This window comes from Ornithorhynchus anatinus, chromosome 20 (genome assembly GCF_004115215.2).
Source record: "Ornithorhynchus anatinus isolate Pmale09 chromosome 20, mOrnAna1.pri.v4, whole genome shotgun sequence".
Lineage (NCBI taxonomy): Eukaryota > Metazoa > Chordata > Mammalia > Monotremata > Ornithorhynchidae > Ornithorhynchus > Ornithorhynchus anatinus.
The window spans coordinates 12846378-12868762 of record NC_041747.1 but is presented as its reverse complement, the minus strand read 5'-3'; the positions used below and the strand labels follow the sequence as shown (position 1 = coordinate 12868762).

Sequence of the window (22385 nt, the reverse complement as noted above, 5' to 3'; positions counted from 1 at the left end):
TTTTTCGGGGAAAAAGAGCCCTTCCCAACCAAGTCCGTGAGATCGCCTCCAGATCGGGAGCTCGGTGTGGGCCGGGAATGGGTTTGAGGTTCTGTTGTGCTCTCCCCAGCGCTTAGTCCAGTGCTCTGCACACCATAAGTGCTCTATACACGCGATTAATGAATAACGATAAAGTCAGAGAGCCTGGAAAGGCGTCTGGCGTCCTTGGCGTGCAAGACCAGCTGGTGACAGCAGAGGGAGGCTGAGATGGGTTTTCCCGCCGCTCGATGAAGAAACCCAGGAGCACCGGCAGCATTCACTCACGATATTCATTCGATCGTATTTATTGAGCGCTTACTGCGTGCGGAGCACCGTACCGAACGCTCGGGGGAGCACAATACAGCAATAAACAGGCACATTCCCTGCCCGCAACGAGCCGACGGTCTAGAGGAGAAGCAGCGTGGCGTAGTGGATAGATCACGGGCCCGGGAGTCAGAAAGTCATGGGTTCTGATCCCGGCTCTTCCACTTGTCTGCTGTGTGGCCTCGGGTAAGTCACGTCGCTTCTCTGGGGCTGTTACCTCATCTGAAATTGGGGATTGAGACTGAGCCCTGACTGTGTCCAACTCAATTTGCTCGAAGCCACCCCAGCGCTCAGTAAAGTGCCTGGCACATGGTAAGCGTTTACTAAATCCCATAATTATTATTCTTATAGAGGAGGGGACAGAGACATCAATAGAAATAAATAAATGACAGATATGGACATAAGTGGTGGGGGCCGGGAGAGAGAAATGAACAAAGGGAGCGAGTCAGGGCGACGCAGAAGGGAGTGGAAGAAAAAGAAAAAAGGTTTAGTCAGGGAAGGCCTCTTGGAGGAGATGTGCCTTCAGAAAGGCCTTGAAGGAGGGGGAGAGCAACCGTCTGTCGGATCTGAAGAGGCGGAAACGACTCCTTTGGGTAAACTGCAGACGGGACACGATTGCTTCAAGCCCAGATCACATTTTTGCTGGAGAATCAGCGTGGCCTAAGGGAACGAGCCTGGGTCTGGGAGACGGGGTCAGTCTGTCAGGCAATCCTATTTATTGAGCGCTTACTGGGTGTGGATCACTGGACTAAGCGCTTGGGAGAGGACAATATAGAGCACGGGCCTGGGAGATAGAGTCGATCGATCGTGTTTACTGAGTGCGTACTGTGTACTGAGCACTCTTCTCAATGCTTGGGAGAGGACTGAAGCCCAGAGAAGCGAAGCGACTTGCCCAGGGTCACCCAACCGACCGGGGCGGAGCCGGGATTAGAACCCATGTCCTTCCGATTTCCGGGCCAGTGGTCTAGCCACTAGGGCCAGGTTGCTTCTCTTCCTCAGGCGTGTGGTCCTGTGTAAATATATAAACACATGGAATATTTTACCGTAAAATAACCTCTCAGGGGTTTTCACGGGACACAGTTTCCCCACCAAAGAGAAAGGGATTTTCACCGGATGCGACCGGGAAGAGGAACGAGTGGAACGCCAGAAGACTGCAAGCCCCAAGTCCCGGCTGGCTCTGGACTTGTCCTGAAGGGCCTGGTGTCCATCCCGCCATCTTGGTACCCTAGCTTTCCGGCGGTAGCGATGCCTGCTGGGGCCGGAGCCAGCCGACGGTTGGATTAGCGCGGGGCCCTGCCCACTGAGCTCTGCCCTTCCATCTTCTCCATCCGCCGGCACGGGAGGGAGAGAGAGGCCCGGGGAGACCGTCGGGAGTACCGGGAAGACGGTCCGGGATCGTCTGCGGGGAACAGAGGTGGGAGATTTCCGGAAGGGAGGCCTCCGATTTTTTTTTTTTTTTTTTGAGAAGATGGGGAAAAAACAAACCAACCCCAAGAGGCGACCCCAGAAATGCGCTGCCTGTTCAGGGCGCGTAGGGCGGGGGTTTGTCCCCTGGGAGGAAGTAGACTGGGGGAGAGCGGGACGGGGCGTTGGGGTGGAGCCCGTACGTGGAGCCGGCCTGAGGCGGAGGCTGGGTGTCACCGGATATGGAGACCTCCGTGGGCGACGAGGCTGGGAAGGTGGTGGCCGGCTGCAAAGAAACAAAATGGCTCTTGAGTCGGGGTGGCGGAACTAGGAGCCAGCCGGGCCCCGGAAGGGCAAAGGTCGGGGGATCGCCATGGGGCTCACAGTCTAAGAAGGAGGGAGAACGGATATCGATTCCCCGTCTTCCAGATGACGGAACCGAGGCACAGTCAAGAGAAGTAACTTGCCCAATGTCACACAGTAGACTCGGGGTGAAGAGGGGATCAGAACCCCCGTCCTCTGACTTCCAGGCCCACGCTTCTTCCACGAGGCCACGCTGCTTCAAATCATATATCTTTAAATATCTTTAAATGACATAAACTAAAGAACTCGTTTATCTATATGAATGCCTGACTCCCCTGTAGACGGTAAGCTTGTTACAGGCAGGGAACGGGCCTATTTCAGCTGAATGGTACTCTCCCAAGCTCTTAGTACAGCATTCCGCTCACATAAGCTCTCAATAAATACCACGGACTGATTGATTACCTCTCAGGCTATAACCTGAGTTGGAACAGTCTGGGAGATTCAGGGTGAGGAGGCAGAGGGAGGGAAAGAGAGAGATTCACTCATTCATTCAATCATAATTATTGAGTGCTTACTGTGTACAGAGCACTGTACTAAGCACTTGGAAAGTACAATTCGGCGACAGATAGAGACAATCCCTGCCCAACAGTGTAGAAGGAGGGAGACAGATGACAAAACAGAACAAAACAAGTAGAGGGGCATCAACAGATAGGAAAAATTCCATTCTTTTTCCAGGTCAGACCTAGACCAGCTCAGCTGCCTTATTTCCAGTCTGCTTTTTCCAGGCAACGCATTCCGCTGGCTCCACGAAAACCTTCAGGTTCGACTGCTTAGCAGAGCTGAACCAGCAGCTTTATTGATAATAATGGTGGTACTTGTTAAGCGCTTACTATGTGCTAAGCCCCGTTCTAAGTGCCGGGGTAGATACAAGTTAGTCAGGTTGGACACAGTCCCTGTCCCACAAAGGACTCGCCCTCTTAATCCTCATTTATTCAGAGCCGTCAGGTCCAGCGACAGGATGGGATGCCTGCCCGCCGGGAGCTTACGGCCTAGAAGAGGAGCTGAGGAAAAATAATAATAATAATAGTAGCTTTAATAATGATCGCATCTGTTAAGCGCTTACTAGGTGTCAAGCACTGTTCTAAGCTGTGAGGTAGATACAAGATCATCAGGTTAGACACAGTCCCTGTCCCACACGGGGCTCACAGTCTCAGTCCCCATTTTACAGATGAGGGAACGGAGGCTCAGAGAAGCGAAGTGACTCGCCCGGGGTCGCACAGCCGACGAGTGGCGGAGCTGGGATCAGAACCCGGGTCCTTCGGACTCCCGGCCCCGGGTTCTTCCCGTTCCGCCACGCTGAAGGATGGGGGCAGAGGGTGGAAGCAGTGAGGTCGGGGTGGCTTTGAAGCGTGGCGAGAGTGACTGGCTGCAGAACCGTTCCTTCTCTCTTCCCAGACCGACCCCAGAGCTCAGAAATCATCCGCAAGATTTACTGAGAGGGCTTTCCTCTGTGCAGAGCACTGTCCTCAACACTTGGGGAAGGTACGGCGAGAGCAGGAGACGCCCTTCCTGCCCGCGAGGAGCGTACACTCTGAAGGCACTAAAGGTTAAGTTTGCCCCGGGCCCTTTTAAGGCAAAAGGGAATCTTTCTCCTGGAAAACCTTTTCCTAAGCCCTCTTGTCCCATGCACCCTTACTCGTGGAGAAAATCTGTGCTTGTACTTTTCTCCGAGGAGAAAGGAACGGCGTACCCAACCCTTCCCTGCCTTCCTGCCTGGAAGAGCTCATGGAAATATGATGCAAGATAAGGAACATTTCCTGGCAGGATCTGCGAGGTTTCTTTTTTTTTTTTTTTAACCTATCCCTCACAACAATTAACTGTCTCCTTGTCTTCTGTCCATTACCGGGACTTATTTATAGCTGTTAATTATTTTAACAGAACACTTCAAATATTTCCTTTCCACGTCGGCGGGGCTGGCTGTAGCGGAACCGGAGAGTCGGATTTTCTTTTCTTAGGAAGCACCGGGCGGCTGATTCGATTTGCCTGCCATTAGGAGATCTGATCGTTAACGTTTATGTAATTACACCCCGACATATGTTGACTATTAAGTTTAATCAAGATTTCAGGATGCGCACACAGATTTCTCCTGAGGATGCCAAAAATCAAGAAGCTGGAACAGCCCAAGGAGTCCAGAAAGTCACTATGCTCTGTTTGGACTCCGTACCCAAACTATCTGATCCCGAGGGACAGATCCACGCCTCAACGTCTCCGCCCGGTGAATGGGGAGAGGGGGAGAAACTGTGCTGCCTAGTGGAAAGAGCACAGCCCTGGAAGTCAGAGGATCCTGGTTCTGACTCCGCCTCCGCCGTGTGACCTTGGACAAGTCACTTCACTTCTCTGGGGTCTCGGTTCCCTCATCTGTAAAATGGGGATGAAGACCGTGAGCTCCTTGTGGGACAGGGGCTGTATCCAACCCGATGAACTTGTATCTACCCCAGCTTTTAGTACTGTACCTGATACCTAGTGAGCGCTTAATATGCCGTAGCGGATAGAGCCCGGGTCTGGGAGTCAGAAGGCCGTGGGTTCTAATCCCGGCTCTGCCACTTGTCTGCTGTGTGGCCTTGGGCAAGTCACGTCACTTCTCTGGGCCTCAGTTACCTCACCTGGATAATGGAGATTGAGACCGTGAATCCCATGTGGGACAGGGACTGTGTCCAATCCAATTTGCTTGTACCCACCCCAGCGCTTAGTACAGTGCCTGGCATATAGTAAGCACTCAACAAATACCATTATTATTACTATTATTCCTCCCCAAACCGCTCCTCTATTGGGTGGTGTCCCTCCCCAAATCACCCCTCCACCCATTCCTCCCCAAACTGTCCCTCATTCCTCATTCGATCGTACTCGATAACAACGGTACTTGTTAAGGGCCAGGCTGGGGTGGATGCAAGCAGATCGGGTTGGACAGAGCCCACCTTTCCACCTTGGTGGGCCCGGCTATAGCGGAAACCGAGATTCTGATTTTCATGGGGCTCACAATCCTCATCCTCATTTTCCAGATGAGGTAACGGAGGCCCAGAGAAGTGAAGCGAATTGCCCGAGGTCACACAGCTAAGTGGGGGAGCCGGGATTGAACGCTTACTGAGGTAAGTGCGGGGGAGAGGACGATACAATAATAAACAGGCACGTTCCCTGCTCACACGAGCTGGCAGTCTAGAGTCTACGGTCCACTCATCCCGCCCCAAATCGCCCCTCCGCTCGTTCCTCCGCCAACCTTCCCTCTGCTCACTGCCCCTCCCCAAACTGCCCCTGATTTCTTCTCCGGTGGAGGGGGGGCGGAGGCACGTACCTGCAGGGGGAGGGGGTAGGAGGGGAAGGCAGGGATGGTGGCGGCGGAAGGACAGAAGCCCGCGTAGGTCAGGACCTGCTGCTGAGCTGGGTTGTAGAGGATCTGGGCGGACGGAGCGGAGCCGAAGGCCAGCTGGGATAAGGGCGCCTGGCAAAGAGAAGGGAGAAGTGGCGGATAACCCCCTCGCCACCCAACACTCCCCACGCGCCTTCGGACTACTCCTCGTTCGCCTCATGAGATGATAATCGTGGGATCTGTTAAGTGCTCACGATGAGACAACCCCCGTGATAACAATGATGGTATTTGTTAAGCGCTTACAACGTGCCAAACACTGTTCTAAGCTCTGGGGTAGATACAAGATAATTGGATTGGACGCAGTCCATGTCTCACGTGGAACTCACGGCATAAGGGGGCGGGGCACATAGTAATCAGGTTGTCCCCCATGGGGCTCACACATTTAATCCCCATTTTACAGATGAGGGAACTGAGGCTCAGAGAAGTGAAGTGACTTGCCGAAGGTCACACAGCAGACAAGTGGGGGAGCCGGGATTAGAACCCAGGTCCTTCCGACTCCCAGGCCCACTAGGCCACGCTGCTTCCGACCAGAGCCGGAAACGATAACGAGAGAACTCGCTCCCTGCTCCCGACTCCCCGCCACGTGATGGCTGTACGATCTTGGGCAAGTCACAACTTCTCTGTGCCTCAGTTCCTTCACCTGTCAAAATGGGGCTGAAATTCCCGTCTTCCCTCTCTCCTCTTGAATGTGAGCCCCATGGGGAACAGGGACTGTGTCTTCTCATTATCTGGCACTTTCTCTAGCCCTCGGTTTTCTAGCCTCACTTCCTATGTGTTTAACAAATACCACAATTTATTACGGGGATCATCGTCTCACAGAGAAAAATGGCCCACTCTGTTTTCTTTTTAGCGCTTGTTGTTCTCCCAGAAACACACCAGAAGGACCTGGGTTCTAATCCCGGCTCCTCCACTTGCCTGCTCTGTGACCTTGAGTAAGTCAGTACTACAAAATACTACAAAATAATAATTACGATACTTGCTAGGCGCTTACTACGTGCCAACCACTGCTCTAAGTGCTACGGCAGATACAAGCTAATCAGATTAGACACACTCTTAATCCCCATTTTACCGATGAGTGAGGTCCCCGAGAAGTTAAATGACTTGCCCAACGTCACACGGCAGACGTGGCGGAGCAGGGATTAGAATGCAGGTCCTCCTGACTCCCAACCCTGTGGCCTTTCCTCTAGGCCACGTGGCTACATAAAGGTTAGCGGTCCTCCGGCTCCTATGAGCACATTGGGCTTTCGGAGCCAGGGGTTTTGGGGGGTTGGGGGGGACAGGAGGGGCTCACCATGTCCTTAAAGGCCCCCAGGACGGCCGCGGTGACGATCCCCAGGAACAGGCCGATGGTGTTCAGGACCGTGGACGACCAGAGCAGCCGGTAAAGATGGACCACATCCTGACAGCCGCTCACGCCGACGAACTCGTAGTAGCTGCTGGACTGCTCAGCGCTGATGAACACCCAGAGGTCAGCTCCTGGACTCGGCTCCCCTCAAATCTTTTTTTTTAATGGTATCTGCTAAGCGCTCACTACGTGCCAGGCACTGTACTAAGCACTGGGGTAGGTACAAGATAATCAGGTTGGACACAGTCCGGGTCCCACGTGAGGCTCACGGTCTTATTCCCCATTTTACAGTTGAGGGAACTGAAGCACAGAGAACGAAACAACTTGCCCAAAGTCACACGGCAGACAAGTGGCAGAGCTGGGATTAGAACCCAGGTCCTTCTGACTCCCGGGCCCAGGCTCTATCCACCACTAGGCCGGCACCGTACTGAGCAGTGGACTAGATATCAGATAATCAGATTGGACGCAGCTCAATTTAAGAGGGAGGGAGAACACGCATCGAGTCCTCATTTTCCTGCTGAGGAAACTGTGGCACAGAGAAGTTAAGTGATTTGTCCAAGATCACCCAGCAGGTAGGCGGGGGAGCCGAGATTAGAACCCAGGTCTTCTGGTGGAAAGCGGCGGGGTGGGGTGGGAGGTACTTACTTTTCACAGTTATACAGGTCACAGCAGTAGCAGGTGTTGCTTTTTACCTTCAGCTGGCACTTGCTCGTCAAGGTGTAACACATGACCTGAAGACGAGACAGTTCGGTCATCTCAGAAGTCCCCAACTGATGGGATTTAGTCCTCTGTCACCTCGGCTACGTTAAACCGGCCATCCTGCCCCAGCCCCGGCCCTGAATGAGTGCGGGACACTGTACTGAGCACTTGCGAGAATAGGATACACTAGAGTAGGTAATTTACCACCTATAATTTACTCTCGTGTCCGTCTCCCCTACTGGAGCTTGAGCTCCTTGAAGGCAAGGATCATGCTTTACTCTATTAGACTCTTCTGACTACCTGTTCCAGTGATAGTTATGGCAGTGTGCCAAGCACTGTGCTGAGCGCTGGGGTAGATACGAGATACTCAGGTAGATACTCAGGTCCCACATGGGGCTCACACCCTAAGGAGGGAGAACAGGGATGGGCACGGTCCCTTTTACAGCCTGGTCTACCCCAGCAGCCTCCGTCTTCCTCCCGCTGTGGAATCCCTGCCCACCTCTCACTAGCCCGGCAACCCCCCGACACCAGCACCCGGCTTCCGGCCTCGCTGCCTCTCCCGGGGCCCCTCTCCCCTCACCGTGCACCCCGCCGACCACGCGGCGTGACCCTCCCCTGCCCTGGAGGACGGAGGGAAGGGGCTGAAGGGAGGAGAACCGAAAGTCCCGTGGCTACGTCATAAACGGCAGAGGCCTCTCCTCACCGGGAGCGACAGGGAGAATGGTTGGGGAAGGATGGGCAGAATGGCTCCCAACACCCCAAACGTCAGCACAGGCGAGGTGTGGGGGCTTCAGGGGAAGGGAGGGGAGGGGAAGATGGCTGCCCCACAAGGCCAATGCCGGAGGGAGCGGGCTAGGACTCAGCGCACAGGCGGTGGCAACCTTGATAAAGCCTGGGAATTCCCAGACGGTGGCCATCCCGGGAGGGTCAGGAGGGTCTTCACTGCTCCCCGCTGCCATGAGGCAATTGGGTACCCCGATTTCCTTCCGAGGCTGGGCCTGGTCCCTCTGTTCCGAGGAGAGGTAATATCAGAGGAGACCGCGGGGAGGCTTTCCGCCTTTACCACCCGTCAGACGGACCGGACATCTGAGGAGACCGCGGTCAAGCAGGGGAGGCCTAGAGCGGGCCCGGGCTGACAATATTCCCGTCGGAAAGGGCCGGGGCTCCCCCGGCTCTCGTCGGCCATTTCTACTAAGGCCCCGCCCTGCCAGGTCGCAGACAATCCCGAGAGGAATTCTGACGGGGGCACACGAAGGATCGGACCTTCCGAATCTCCTCCATCAACTCTGGGCGGGCCCAGCGTCACCACCGTCCGGATCCTCTAGCTCATTTTCCAATCTCCTCTGCCCCAAGCTCCTTCCCCTCATCCCGAGGAGCAGAAGCAGCTTGTTCCGTCTCCCTGTCTCCCCGACACAAGTATCTGGCCGGCATTATGTAGCTAAGTGGTCAGAAGACCCGAGCCAGAGGGCCTGAAGGGAGGGAAGTTGGGAAACTCACACTCAGAAGGATTTGAAAGGCTGGAAAAACTGGAAGAAAGCCCGGGAGGAAATTAGCACCGGGGAATAAGGGGGATGGGTCAAAGTGGTGGTTTCTTGTAGAATAATAATTGTGGCATATGCTAAGCGCATATTATAGGCCAGGCACTATACTAAGCACCGGGTTAGATGCAAGGTGATTAGGTTGGACCCAATCCCCGTCCCACATGGGGCTCACAGTCTTCATCTCCATTTTCCAGTTGAGGAAACTGAGGCCCAGAGAAGCAGAGTGACTTGCCCAAGATCACGGCAGACAAGTGGGGGAGCCGGGATTAGGTCCCAGGTCCTTCTGACTCCCAGGCCCGGGCTCTAATCCATTGGGTCATTGCATTCATTCATTCATTCAACCGTATTTAGTGAGTGTTTACTGTGTGCAGAGCACTGTACTGTGTACAGAGCAGGGTCCAACTCAAAGCCACGTGGACCTGGCACTAAGTTTTTTGGGTGCCCTTCTTCCGATGAAAGGCAAGAACTGGAAGGAATCTGGAGTCAAAATCGAGCTGAGCCTGTCAGAGGCGTATGCTCCTCTGAGAAGAGAAAGGAAGTCAGGCGTTTGAAGGTGGAGCCGTAAACGTTCTACAGAACTGTGGAAAGTTTTCACAGACCGGGTCAACTGCAAAAGTCAAGCCTTCTCGGGACGTTGGACGGAATAAGTTGTGCGTGACTAACAGCCCGAGAGGTGTCAAATAAACGGCCTCGGGAAAAATGTCTTTGGCGCACACCTCCGGGGTTGAGGAAAGATTCTGCTGAGATGTTGAAGTGCAAAATCCGTCTGGGATGCTGTCTCTCACTGCTGTCTCTGTTAAAGCTGACGGTCACAGCTTTAACACTGAGGGGTCAATCAATCCATCAGTGGTATTCATCGAGTGTTTACCGTGTGCCGAGCACTGTATAGAGCACCAGGAGAGGACACAATCACGGAGCTGGTAGTTGAGATCCCTGCTCCCTAGGATCTTACAGTATTATGGATCAAGGGCTAAGGAAGCAGGGCTGGGAAGCAGCGTGGCTAGTGGAAAGAGCACAGGCCTGGAAGTCAGAGGCTCTTGGTTCTAAATCCTGGCTCTGCCACTTGCCTGCTGCGTGTCCTTAGGCGGGTCTCTAAACTCCCCTGTGCCTTGGTTTGCTCAACTGGAAGATGGGGATTCAATACCTGTTCTCCCTCCTTTTTAAATTGTGAGCCCCTTCTGAGACAGGGACCTGTGTCCGACTCATTCGATTTGTATCCGCCCCAGCTCTTAGAATAGTGCTGGTCATAAAGTAAGCAGCTAACAAATAGCATTACCAAAAAAAGGGTCAGAAGGAGAAGCAGTGTGGCTTAATGGCTAGAGCGCAGGCCTGGGAATCAGAAGAACCTGGGTTCTAATCCCAGCTCTGCCACTCGTCTGCTCTGTGAACTTGGGCAAGTCATTTCACTCCTCTGGGCCTCAGTGACCTCATCTATAAAATGGGGGTTAAGACTGTGAGCCCCTTGTGGGACAGGGACTATATCCAAGCTAATTTGCTTGTATCCACCCCAGCGCTTAACACATCAGGGCGGACACAGTCGGCGTCCCACATGGGGCTCACAGTCTTCATCTTACAGATGAGGGAAACTGAGGCCCAGAGAAGTGAAGCGACTTGCCCGAGTTCATCCAGCAGACAAGTGGCGCAGCTGGGATTAGAACCCATGTCCTTTTGCTGCCCAGACCCATGCACTACCCACCAGTCCACACCGTTTCTCCTTGCCACCAGCTTCTCCTCTTACCTTTTCATTATCAAAAGAAAGAGGAGGCAAGAACTCACATCTGTTTCGGGCAGTAAACTATGCAGAAGCCTCACCGTGCTTTTATCACTTCAGCATGACCGAAAGTGGAAAATACCTCCCTCTGCCAAGCACGGTCAACCCTGGAAGGCCAAACTCAAGTCCCACTAGTTTGGAGGGGTTCGAGGCGAAGCTCGATGTATTATCTGAGATATTTCTTTCAATTTTTCGATCAGTGAAAATCCCTTTGGAGAAAGCTATTAGGCACCAAACAATTCCAGTAGGCCACTCGGTATCGATGATGGATCGAGAAGAGCTGCCACTGGGAGCTCGTGAGCCGGGAAAAGCCAGCCGGAACAGGGGGTGGAGGGTGGGTGAGGCTGGGCCCCTTACAAAAAAAAGTCGGAAACCCGTGAGCCGCTGTGTGGCTTTCCCTTACCTCTGTCTGATAAACATCGTAGACGAATCCCATCCCACTCGAATAGAACTGGCATCTTCCCGTGTTCAGAGGCCTCGGTTCCTGGAAGGAAATGAAAGAATGAGCATCAGTGCAATTAAATAGTTTTCATCTCTAGCCTCGGCGGAGCCAGAGGAACCCAGATAGCACGTGCCAGGGACTGATTCTGCACCTCACCCATGGATTTCTTTCCCTAGGCTCAACACACCAACTAATCCCTCATCCCCTTATGCCCTTTCCCTTCTCATTGCCTGTGTCCTGGGATCTGTCATAATAATAATAATTATTATAGTGATATTTGTTAAGCTTTTACTGTGCTTCAAGCACCGCTCTAGGCGCTAGGATAGATTAAAGGGGCTCACGGTTCAAGTAGGAAGAGCGGGGATTGACCCCCCCCCCTTTTGCAGATGAGAGAACTGAGAAGCTAAGTGACTTGCCTAAGGTCACACAGCAATTAAGTGGCAGAGCTGGGATTCGAACTCCCGGGCCTGTGCTCTTTCCCCTAGACCACTCTGCTTCTTATTATGTTTGTGTCAGCAGTGGGCGAACTGTAGTTAAGTTTAGCAAATCATTTTCATCCTATTCCATTTTTCAGTCCCTCGGAAAGTCTGGAAAGATCCCCTTCACGATCGACTGAGTTCCTACACCAAGATGAACGGCAAAGAATAATCTCGGCGGAACGAGAGATTCAATTATTTCTACTTCAGGAAAAATGTGGAGGGAAATGTGGAGGGAAAAATGTGGAAAAACTGTGCTTCTCCCGTCTTATTAAGATAAGAGAAGGGAGCACCTGGTATTCCTCAGTAAAGATCCCAGAGAGGAACGCTTTGCTGCATCTGATAAGGATTCCATCCACCTTGGTGCATGAAGGAAAATCAAGAGATGGGGATGCAGAGGAGCGGGTACAGAGAGAGAGGGCTCGCTCTTCTTGCACGGCCTGAAGGAGAGCATGTGCCATGATTGGGGGTGAGTCCGGCTCTGCCCCGTAGTTCAGTTCAGTTCAATCGTATTTACCGAGCGCTGACCGTGTGAAAAGCACTGTACTAAGCGCTTGGGAGAGTATAAGAGAACGATAAACAGATACATCCCCTGCCCACAAAAAGCTCACAGGCTGGAGGGAAAGGAGGTCTAGCTCAGGGGTGGGGTTAGGGTTGGCTTGAAGGCTGAGGTCTGCCAGGGATTATTCCACACCCAAAGTATTTTTCTGAATAAAAATATTATTCTAACCTAATCACTGTACCTCAGTCTCATCTCTCTCGCCACCGACCTCTAGCCTACGACCCGCCTCTGGCCTGGAACGCCCTCCCTCTTCGTATCCGACAGACGATGCCTCTCCCCACCTACAAACTGAAGGCACACCGCCTCCAGGAGGCCTTCCCCGACTAGACCCTCGTTTCCTCTTCTTCTACTCCCTTTTGAGCCTCCCTTGCACTTGGATTTGTTCCCTTTATTCATCCCTCCCTCAGCCCCAGAGCACTTATGCACTTACCCATAATTTATTTATTTATATTAATGTCTATCTCCCCCCCAGCTCGTAAGCTTGTTGTGGGCAGGGAATGTGTCTGCCAACTCAGCTATACTGTACACTCCCAAGCATTTAGTACAGTGCTCTGCACACAGTAAGTGCTCAATAAATACATTTGACTGATTGATCGATTAAATACTGGGCAAGGTTAGAGGATTCTAAATGCATTTAAATTTGGGTTTAGGGAAAAGCAGACTCCAGATGTCTCTAGAGGGAAAATCAGCTAATCTCCTGGCTGGGACAAAGTGTCACTCCAGAACTAGTATTCAATCATCGTTACTGAGTGTTTACTGTGTGCAAAGGACTGTATTAAGCGCTTGGGAGAGTACAGAATAACATAAAGATAACTCATCTGGCTCGCCACCAACTCCCTGCACACATCCACACCATTATTCTCCCAACTTCCAAAGCCTTATTAAAATCACATCTTCCCTGACAAAGCTTTCATTTCCCCTCCTCTCTCTCCCTTCTATGTTGCCAATGAGCAGCAGCATGGCACAGTGGATAGAGCACGGCCCTGGGAGTCAGAAGGTCATGGGTTCCAGTCCCGGCTCCACCGACTGTCTGCAGGGTGGCTTTGGGCAAGTCACTTCACTTCCCTGTGCCTTAGTTACCTCATCTGTAAATTGCGGATTAAGACTCTGAGCCTCATGTGGGACATGGACCGTGTCCAATCCGATATGCTTGTATCCACCTCAGTGCTGAGTACGGTGCCTGGAACATAGTAAGTGCTTAACAAATACCCAAATTATTATTATTATTAGTACAATACGACAGTCAGGTGAAGTCTTATCGTACCTTTCTCCTGTCTTACCTCACATCTATCGGTCATGCAATTCCCTCATCCTGGAACGCCCCTTCTCCTGAAAAAAAAAAAGCCTCCAGACATCCTCCCCCTCCCCACCTTCCAAGCCCTCCAAAATTCCCCTCAATTCCAACCAGCTTCTGGGCTAATTCCCAACTCCTTGAAATGGCGAGGGAAGGCCTGGAAATTCCGTGACACGGCATTATGACCGCGAGAGGAACTTCCGGGGTCAAAGTTCTTCGAGGCGACGGCTGAACGGTACTCACAATGTGGCGAGCCGCAAACACCCCGTCCACTATTGCACAGCAGAAAGCTGCCACCACTCCAAAGCTGATAAATACGATCGAGGCTACCAACTGAAACGACAGGAAGGAGGAAAAAAATCAGGGGTGTTTTTGGGAAAACAAGGAACCGGTTCTCATCCAGTCACTCAAACTCCCGGCTGTCTTCTTTCATTCCTTTCGACTGTAAGCTCCTTGTAGGCAGGGATTGTGTCCGTTTATCGTTCTGTTGTTCAGTACAATGCTTCGCACATAATAAGTGCTATTATTATTAATATATACGGCTGTTGCTATTACCTCTACTTGTAGGCTTGGGACATAAGACTTGATAATTATGATGGTATTTGCTAAGCGCTACATGTCAAGCACTGTACTAAGCGATGGGGTAGATACAAGATTATCAGGTTGGTGGGACAGAAAACAGGTATCATTCATTCATATGTATTTATTAAGCGTTTACTGCGTGCAGAGCACTGTACTAAGCGCTTGGGAAGTACAATTCAGCAACAGAGACAATCCCTGCCATTTGGCAGATGAGGGAACTGAGGCACAGAGAAGTTAAATGACCTGCCCGAGGTCACACAGCAGGCTTGTGGCAGAGTCAGGAGTAGAACCCAGGTCCTCTGACTCCACCTGAGGAAGGATTTTATCATTTAAATATTTGGTAATGAGCATTGGTTAAAAAAATAATCTGTTGGAGGAAAGAAAATATGGTTTCTGTAATACAAATCATGCTTCACTGATGAGATAGCATTCTTTAAATTCCTTAAGGGGGTCAACTCTCATAGATAAAGGGAACCGGTGAGTAGAATTGCTTGACCTTCTAAAAGGTGTTTGATTAAGTTAACGTGACATAATCATGGCACCGGAGGCAATGTTCTGTGCTTGAGAGGAAAACTGGCTAAAAGACAGAAAACAAAATATGGGGATAAGTGGTCAATTTTGAGATAGGGAGGAAGGTTAAAGGGAGGAGAATTTCACTAGAGAAATCCTTGGATTCCAATGGGACCACCTGCAAAACAACTCTCTGATTAGCTCTCAGCCAGACTCTTTCAAGAAGCAGTAAAAAGCACTTGTAGTAGGCCTAAAAATACACGTTAAAGGCAAAAAGGAAATTTGAGCAGTAAAACAAAGGTCTGAAACTTTACAAAACTGACTTCATACTCTTGAGAAAGAGCAGAGGGACATCTGCTTCTAGCTAAGAAAGTTCAGTGCTTCAGCATTGATGGAAAGAAACAAAAATAAATTAAGGTGTGGAGTAATAAAGGAAGTCATAACAGCCCAAATTGACAGCATCCTATTCTTGGCAGCTGTTTCTCCATCCCACAGACAGAAAGCTGACACTTTCAGATCCAAGAGAAACTCCTAAAGAATACTGAGAAGCATTCAAACATACTTTTTATTGAGCACTTACTGCATGCAGAGCACTGTACTAATCTCCTGGGAGAGTACACTACAACAGAGTTGGTAGACATGATCCCCGACTCCAACTAACTTACAAACTAATGATAATAATTGTGGTATTTGTTAAGCGCTTACTCTGTGCCAGACACTGTACGAAGCGGGAAGGTGGATACAAGCAAATGGGGTTGGACACCGTCCCTGTCCCACATAGGACTGACAGTCTTAATCCCCATTTTACAGTTGAGGTAACTAGGGGGCGGAGAAGTGACTTGCTTAAGGTCACACAGCCGGGGAGTGACGGAGCCGGGGCTGGAACTCAGGTCCTCTGCCTCCCAGACCCGGGGTCTACCCACCGGGCTACGGGGTACTGAAGCGGTGGAGTCAGAGTTTCAACAAATCATGAGAGGAAACTGTCGAGCCAGTGATAACAAGAAGAGGGAATGGAAAGACATTTTCTTTTACCAGCGGAGAAATGAAATAAGACCAGGCTTCCCGGTCATTGAGGTGGAGCGAGGGGCAGCACCAGTGGGCAAAGGAGGTGAAGCGGACACAATGAAGTCGCGTGGGATTTACAGGTCCCAGAGCCGTGAGGAAAGGGAATCAGGGTTCAAGATGGTCAAGGGGACACCGGCGTTGCCGCTCTCCCATGCTACCATCCCTCTCTCCTCAATAATAATGATGGAATTGAGCATTTACTATGTGCCGGGCAGTGTCGTGAGCGCCGGGTGGATACTACACAATCGGGTTGGACGCAGTCCCCGTCCCACATGGGACTCAGTCTTCATCACCATTTTATGGATGAGGGAACTGAGGCCCAGAGAAGCGATGTGACTTGCCCAAGTGGCAGATCCGGGATTAGAACCCATGACCTTCTGACTCCCAGGCCCGTGCTCTATCCACTAGGCCACACTCAATGCAAGACCCTCAAGGGCTACCTCAAAAGGAGAGAAGCATGGCCTAGCAGAAAGAGCTTGAGCCTGTCTGTGTTTTTCAATCATCCAACCCGTAGCCAGTTATTTCCTACTGAATTAATAATAATAATAATGTTGGTATTTGTTAAGCGCTTACTATGTGCCGAGCACTGTTCTAAGCGCTGGGGTAGACATAGGGGAATCAGGTTGTCCCACGTGGGGCTCATAGTCTTCATCCCCATTTTACAGATGAGGGAACTGAGGCACAGAGAAGTTAAGTGACTTGCCCACAGTCACACAGCCGACAAGTGGCAGAGCTGGGATTCGAACTCATGAGCCCTGACTCCAAAGCCCGTGCTCTTTCCACTGTGCCACGCTGCTTCTCTAATTGACAGTCACGGGGATTTTTTCAAAGTATGAAGTTCTTCAAGAACACAATTTCCGTATTATGTCAGAAAGGACCATACTTGCCACGGATTAACAGTACCCTAGGAAAGCTGCTTCAATAATAATAATTCAATCATATTTATTGAGTGCTTTCTGTGTGCCGAGCACTGTAAAAAACACTTGGAAAGTACAATGATAATAATAATAATACTTTTTTAAATGGTAATATTTGTTAACTGCTTATTATGGGCCAGATATTGCAGTGACAGCAATCAGGTCAGAGTACTTAGACTCACACTCTTAATGGGAGAGAAAACAGGTATTTAATCCTCATTTTACGGATGAGGGAACTGAGGCCCAGAGAAGGGAAATGACTTGCCCAAGATCACACAGTAGGCCGTGGCAGAGCCAGGATTAGAACCCATGACCTTCTGACTCCCGGGCCCAAGCTTTATCCAAGCTGCTTCTCTCTTGCAGCACCTGAATAAGAAGGTTATTCTCTGTCAAAGATGACACTGCTGACAGTGAGATTGCTTTCATTCATTCATTTTCTCTATCTGTAATTTATTTTATTGTCTGTCTCCCCCTCTAGCTTTCTTAGGGTAGGGATCATGTCTACCCACTCTCTCGTATTGTACTTTCCCAAGCGTTTAGTACAATGCCCTGCACCCAGTATGCAACCAATAATACCACTGATAGATTAACAAATACCACAATTACTTTATTACTACACTCTTAATAAATACTCTAAATAAAGAGAAGCAGTGTGGCCAAGTGGAAAGAACACAGGCTTGGGTGTCAGAGGACCTGGGTTCTAATTCCAGCTCCGCCACTGGTCTGTTGGGTGTCCTTGGGCGAGTCACTTCACTTCTCCGCACCCTCGGTGACCTCATCTGTAAAATGGGGATTTAGACTGGGAGCCCCATGTGGGACACGGACGGTATCCAACCCATTAGCTTGTATCTACCCCAGCGCTGACGTCAGTGCCTGGCCCATAGTAAGCGCTTAACAAATACCACCAAAAAAAAATCGTTGATTTGGGTTCCCAAACGGATATTTCCAATGATATTTGTGGGAAAAGAAGAGCGTTTCTGTTCTTACCATTTGCCTTCTGTTCTCTACCAAATTGATGCCAATGATCCCTAAGAAAGATCCAAAACCAAGCTAAGGAGAAAAAACGGGGAAAGAAGACAAGCCCAAAAGAAACAAAGTTAGTCGTGCAGCAACACCCCGGGAACACAGAAAGGAAACTTAGCACTTAATAAGGATAAGACACTGGGTTTCTAAACACTGTGACCCCCAAGAGTGGAAATCCCGCCACTAGTCCACTGTGTCACCTTGGGTAAGTCACTTCACTTCTCCGTGCTTGTTACCTCACCTGTAAACTGGAGATTAAGACTGTGAATCCTATGTGGGGACAGGGACTGTATCCAAACTGATTGTCTTGAATTTATCCCAACGTTTAGTATAGTGCCTGGCACATAGTAAGCACTTTACAAATACGATTAAAAAAATAAGAAGGCGGAGGTGAGGTCCCTCAGTCCCACAGTGAAACGCTCTGGTGGAACAAGATTCCGGAGGGGCATCATTCCCAACCCGGCTTCCCTCCTTCTTCCTTCACTTTTCCACCTCGGTCTGACAACTCGATGGGAAACTGTCCTTATCCACCCCGGCTCTCTGTGAGCTCCCCCAGAGAGGACTTGAGACACACTCACGATGATTCCAGGGTAGTAGCCTCCCACGGTGACGTTCTCCGTCCTGGTGGTCGTTGCCAAGCCAATGGTCAGGATGAAAACCGATACAATCAGAAGAGAGACAGCGAACCACAGAGAAGTCTTCTTTCTTTTGGCAAACTGCCCTGTGGGAATAGAATAATAACAATTATTATTAACAGTAATAACAGTAATTATGGTATCTGGCAAGCACTTACGATGTGCCAGGCACTGTACTAAGTGCTGGGGTGGACACGAGCAAATCTGGTTGGACACTGTCCCTCAGTTACCTCATCGGTTACCTCATCTGTAAATTGGGGATTAAGACACGTAGGGCTTTCGGTCTTAATCCCCATTTTCCATATGAGGAACTGAGGCTCAGAGAAGTGAAGTGACTTGCCCAAAGTCACACAGCTGACAAGTGACGGAGCAGGGATTAGAACCCACAACCGCTGACTCCCAAATCCATGCTCTTTCCATTGAGCCTCTCTGCTTCTCTCCGTGTGAATATGCTCCTCATATTTCCGGGTGACCCATTGAATTTCTTGTTTTCACATGATCTGGCTATCCTTAAAGACTTCCTCTTTCTCGATGGGATCTGTTCTTCATTTTTAAACAGAAGGAAGATCTTTTTTCTACTACTTTTATCTTCTTCAGTTATCTGTTCAGGGGTTTTGAGTTTCTTGTTGTTTTTTTTTAATGGTATTTGTTAAGCGCTTATTACGTGCCAGGCACCGTACTAAATGCTAGGTAAATACAAGATAATAGGGTTGGACACGGCCTTCATTCCACGGCCCCCATTCCACCGGGGGATCCTAGTTTTAATCTGAATTTTGCAGATGAGGCAAGTGAAGCAATGACTCGCCTAAGGTCCCACAGTGGACAACGGCGGAGCAGAATTGGAACCCAGCTCCTCTGACTCCCAGGCTCGCGCTCTTTCCACTAGGCCAGGCTGCTCTGCTGGGTCACCTGTTCGGTCGTTATTTGGGTGTGGTCCACATTTTAAGTATCTTCTTAGCAACAGGAGGTTAAAGTTTTTTTACAAAAAAGTTCCACAGCTTTTCCAAATCATCTGCATGCATCGACGGTGAATCAAAAAAACCAAAGAAAACTTTTAAAATTAATAGCCTTTAAATCATTTTTCGTGACTGTTTTTTTCTTCCCAGCTCTATGATCCTTAATAGGTCTATAATAGCAACGGCAACTTAATTTGGGGTTCCAAACTTAACTTTAAGGGGAGTGATAGTTTGAGAAAGTCAACCAACATGGCTTTGACCCTTATCTTCCTAATTAAAGCACAACCAAAATGCTGAAACTCATTACTCTTCCACACTCTGAGGCTACAGCTATTATCTCCACTTTGATTCTTGGGCAATGTAGTGTTGGAGAAGGCTTTTGCAAATACCAAGGACTGCCCGAAAAACAAACAAATGGATTTTAGAGCAAATTAAGCCCAAGTGGTCTTTGAAAGGTCAAATAACTCGACTTGATGAGCATAATTTAGACGCATAAATCAGAAGGACCGATTCCCTGGAGAAGACACTAATGCTAGGAAGAGTCCGGGGAAAACGAGGAACAGGCAGACCAGCAACTAGGTGGATAGAGACCAGCACAACGATAACGGGAGATCGGTTAGAAAGGTTGCGGACTCCGGCGGAGGACAGAGCGTTCCGGACAAAATATGTCCGTGGAGTCGCTATGAATCAGAAACAACTTGTCAGCACTCAGTAATAATAATAATGCCGTGAGCATATTATAGCGTCTAAAACCTGATGCTAGCTAGCTGACTAGAAAAAGCTTCTTTGAGCTCCAGGAAGCAATATTATCCGAACACCACTCTTGGGTTGCACAACAATAAATAATTTAGCGACTCATTAATCTCTGATTTCAATGAGAGTCCCTCTATACCACTGGCTTATGAGAAGGTTTTAAGACTCCTCTGATCTATTTCACATTCAGCTCTATTGGATGGTACTCTCCCCGAGCATTTAGCTCAGTGCTCTGTACAGGGTATGCGCTCAATAAATAACATCGATCGACTGGGTGTATTCACGGCGGACAGGCACAGTGGGGAGGTAAGGGGTCAGTGGGGGTGGTCGAGGCGGCAGTGGCTACCACAGTGGCTACCCAGGCAACTGCCTGCTTGAGTGTAGCACTGTGCTGCTGTTGTTACTTTAATAATAATAATAATGGCATTTGTTAAGCTCTTACTATGTGCCAAGCACTGTTCTAAGTGCTGGGGCAAATACCAGGTAATCAGGTTGTCCCACGTGGGGCTCCCAGTCTCAATCCCCATTTTACAGATGAGGTAACTGCGACACAGAGAAGTTAAGTGACTTGCCCAAAGTCACACAGTTGACTTTAGCCCTGAAGGGCTACCAGTGGCCCTCCTGGGCACCTTAGCGGTCCCCTGAACCACCTGCTTGCTGGGTCGCTGTGCTGTTGTTCCTTTGTCCCCGAATGATAATTGTGGTTTTTGTTAAACGCTTACAGTGTTCCAGGCACTGCTCTAAGCGCTGAAGGAGATAGAAGCTAATCGGGTTGGACATAGACCCCGTTCCACTTACGGCTCACAGCCTTAATCCCCATTTTACAGATGAGGTCACTGAGGCCCAGAGGAGTGAAGTACCTGGCCCAAAGCCTTGCAGCAGGCAAGGGGCAGAAGGAGGATAAGAACTCAAGTCCTTCTAACAGCTAGGCTCTGGCTCTACCAACTAGGCCAGTGTGGCTCAGTGGAAAGAGCCCAGACTTGGGAATCAGAGGTCATGGGTTCGAGTCCCAGCCCTGCCACTTGTCAGCTGTGTGACTGTAGGCAAGTCACTTAACTTCTCTGTGCCTCAGTGACCTCATCTGTAAAATGGGGATTAACTGTGAGCCTCACGTGGGACAACCTGATTACCCTTTATCTACTCCAGCGCTTAGAACAGTGCTCTGCACATAGTAATCGCTTAACAGATACCAACATTATTTTTTTTCAGAGTAGAGTGGCTCAGTGGAAAGAGCACAGGCTTTGGAGTCAGAAGTCATGGGTTCGAATCCCGGCTGGGCCACTTGTCAGCTGTGTGACTTTGGGCAAGTCACTTAACTTCTCGGTGCCTCAGTTACCTCATCTGTAAAATGGGGATTAAGACGTGAGCCCCACGTGGGACAACCTGATTCCCCCGTGTCTACCCCAGCGCCTAGAACAGTGCTCGGCACATAGTAAGCGCTTAACAAATACCAACATTATTATTATTATTAGGCCAAGGTGCCGCTTCTTAAATTGTAAGTGCTGGAATAGGAAGCCAAATTTGGTCTACCTGTGCCAGCCCACCCAACCTGTCCCCCCCGCTGCCCACCCTACCTCCCCCCGCCCAGGTCCTACTTGCCCAGCCAGTGCCCTCCCCGGGGAGGTCCGGCCCGGGCGAGGGCACCGGCTGCCGGCCGGACAGGGGGTCCTGGAGGGGCAGCTTTACCTGTGGGTCCCAGCAAGGCCAAAGGTCCCGGCAGCGGCAGAGGAGGAGGAGGAGGCAGAGGAGGAGGGGGCGGCTGCTGCTGCATCCCCCTGGCCCTAACCCTGCTATTCAGCCGGGCACACCGGAGTCTGAGTCTTCTCTCCCAGGCAGGGGGGAGCTCCGCCTCCATCCTCCATCCTCCCTCCGCCCCCTCCCCTCCCCGCAGCTCCTGCAAACTGGACAGATGGGCCCAGGCCACGATGGACAGGAGCACCAGCGCCTGGCTCCGGGCCCTCCGGGGGCTCAGTCGCGGGCCAGGCCACAGGGACCAAAAGTCAGGGCCACGCAGAAGGGAGCGGGAGAAGAGGAAAGAGGGGGCTTAATCCGGGTAGGCCTCTTGGAGGAGGTGGGCCTTCCAGAAGGCTCTGAGGAGGGGGGGGGGAGAGTCATCGTCTGGGGGATTGGAGGAGGGAGGGCTTTCCTGGCCAGAGGCCAGATAGGTGAGATGAGAGTGAGAAGGGATTAATTAATCCAATTTGAGAGTAGCGGGTTCAAACCAACGTACGAAGCACCGCCCCACAGACAAGATGAAGTGACTTGTCCAATGTCACACAGCGGGCAAGCGAAAGCTCTAATGGTGGCATTTGTTAAGCGCTTACTGTGTGCCCTGCACCGT

At 50.6% G+C, this 22385-nt stretch overlaps 1 protein-coding gene across 5 annotated transcripts in view; it reads right to left on the bottom strand.

The window, feature by feature from the left end:
- TMEM255B (transmembrane protein 255B) overlaps nucleotides 1-21861 on the bottom strand; it is a 42035-nt gene extending 20174 nt beyond the window's left edge. For 3 of the 5 annotated variants that reach the window (XR_003753921.2, XM_029048211.2, XM_039914927.1), the window contains exons 1-8: nucleotides 21731-21861; nucleotides 18279-18421; nucleotides 17665-17727; nucleotides 13847-13936; nucleotides 11233-11313; nucleotides 7464-7549; nucleotides 6765-6924; nucleotides 5399-5545 (exon numbers count right to left, since the gene is read on the bottom strand). Coding sequence is in view for 4 of the 5 variants with exons in the window: in XM_029048211.2 (XP_028904044.1) it covers nucleotides 5399-5545; nucleotides 6765-6924; nucleotides 7464-7549; nucleotides 11233-11313; nucleotides 13847-13936; nucleotides 17665-17727; nucleotides 18279-18421; nucleotides 21731-21815 (855 nt within the window). In the remaining variant the exon portion in view is untranslated. Of the gene's footprint in view, nucleotides 1-1260; nucleotides 2033-5398; nucleotides 5546-6764; nucleotides 6925-7463; nucleotides 7550-11232; nucleotides 11314-13846; nucleotides 13937-17664; nucleotides 17728-18278; nucleotides 18422-21730 lie in introns of those variants that run through there. The other 2 variants (XM_029048207.2, XM_029048209.2) reach the window with 2 other exon arrangements.
- Between the last annotated feature and the right edge of the window lie 524 nt (nucleotides 21862-22385).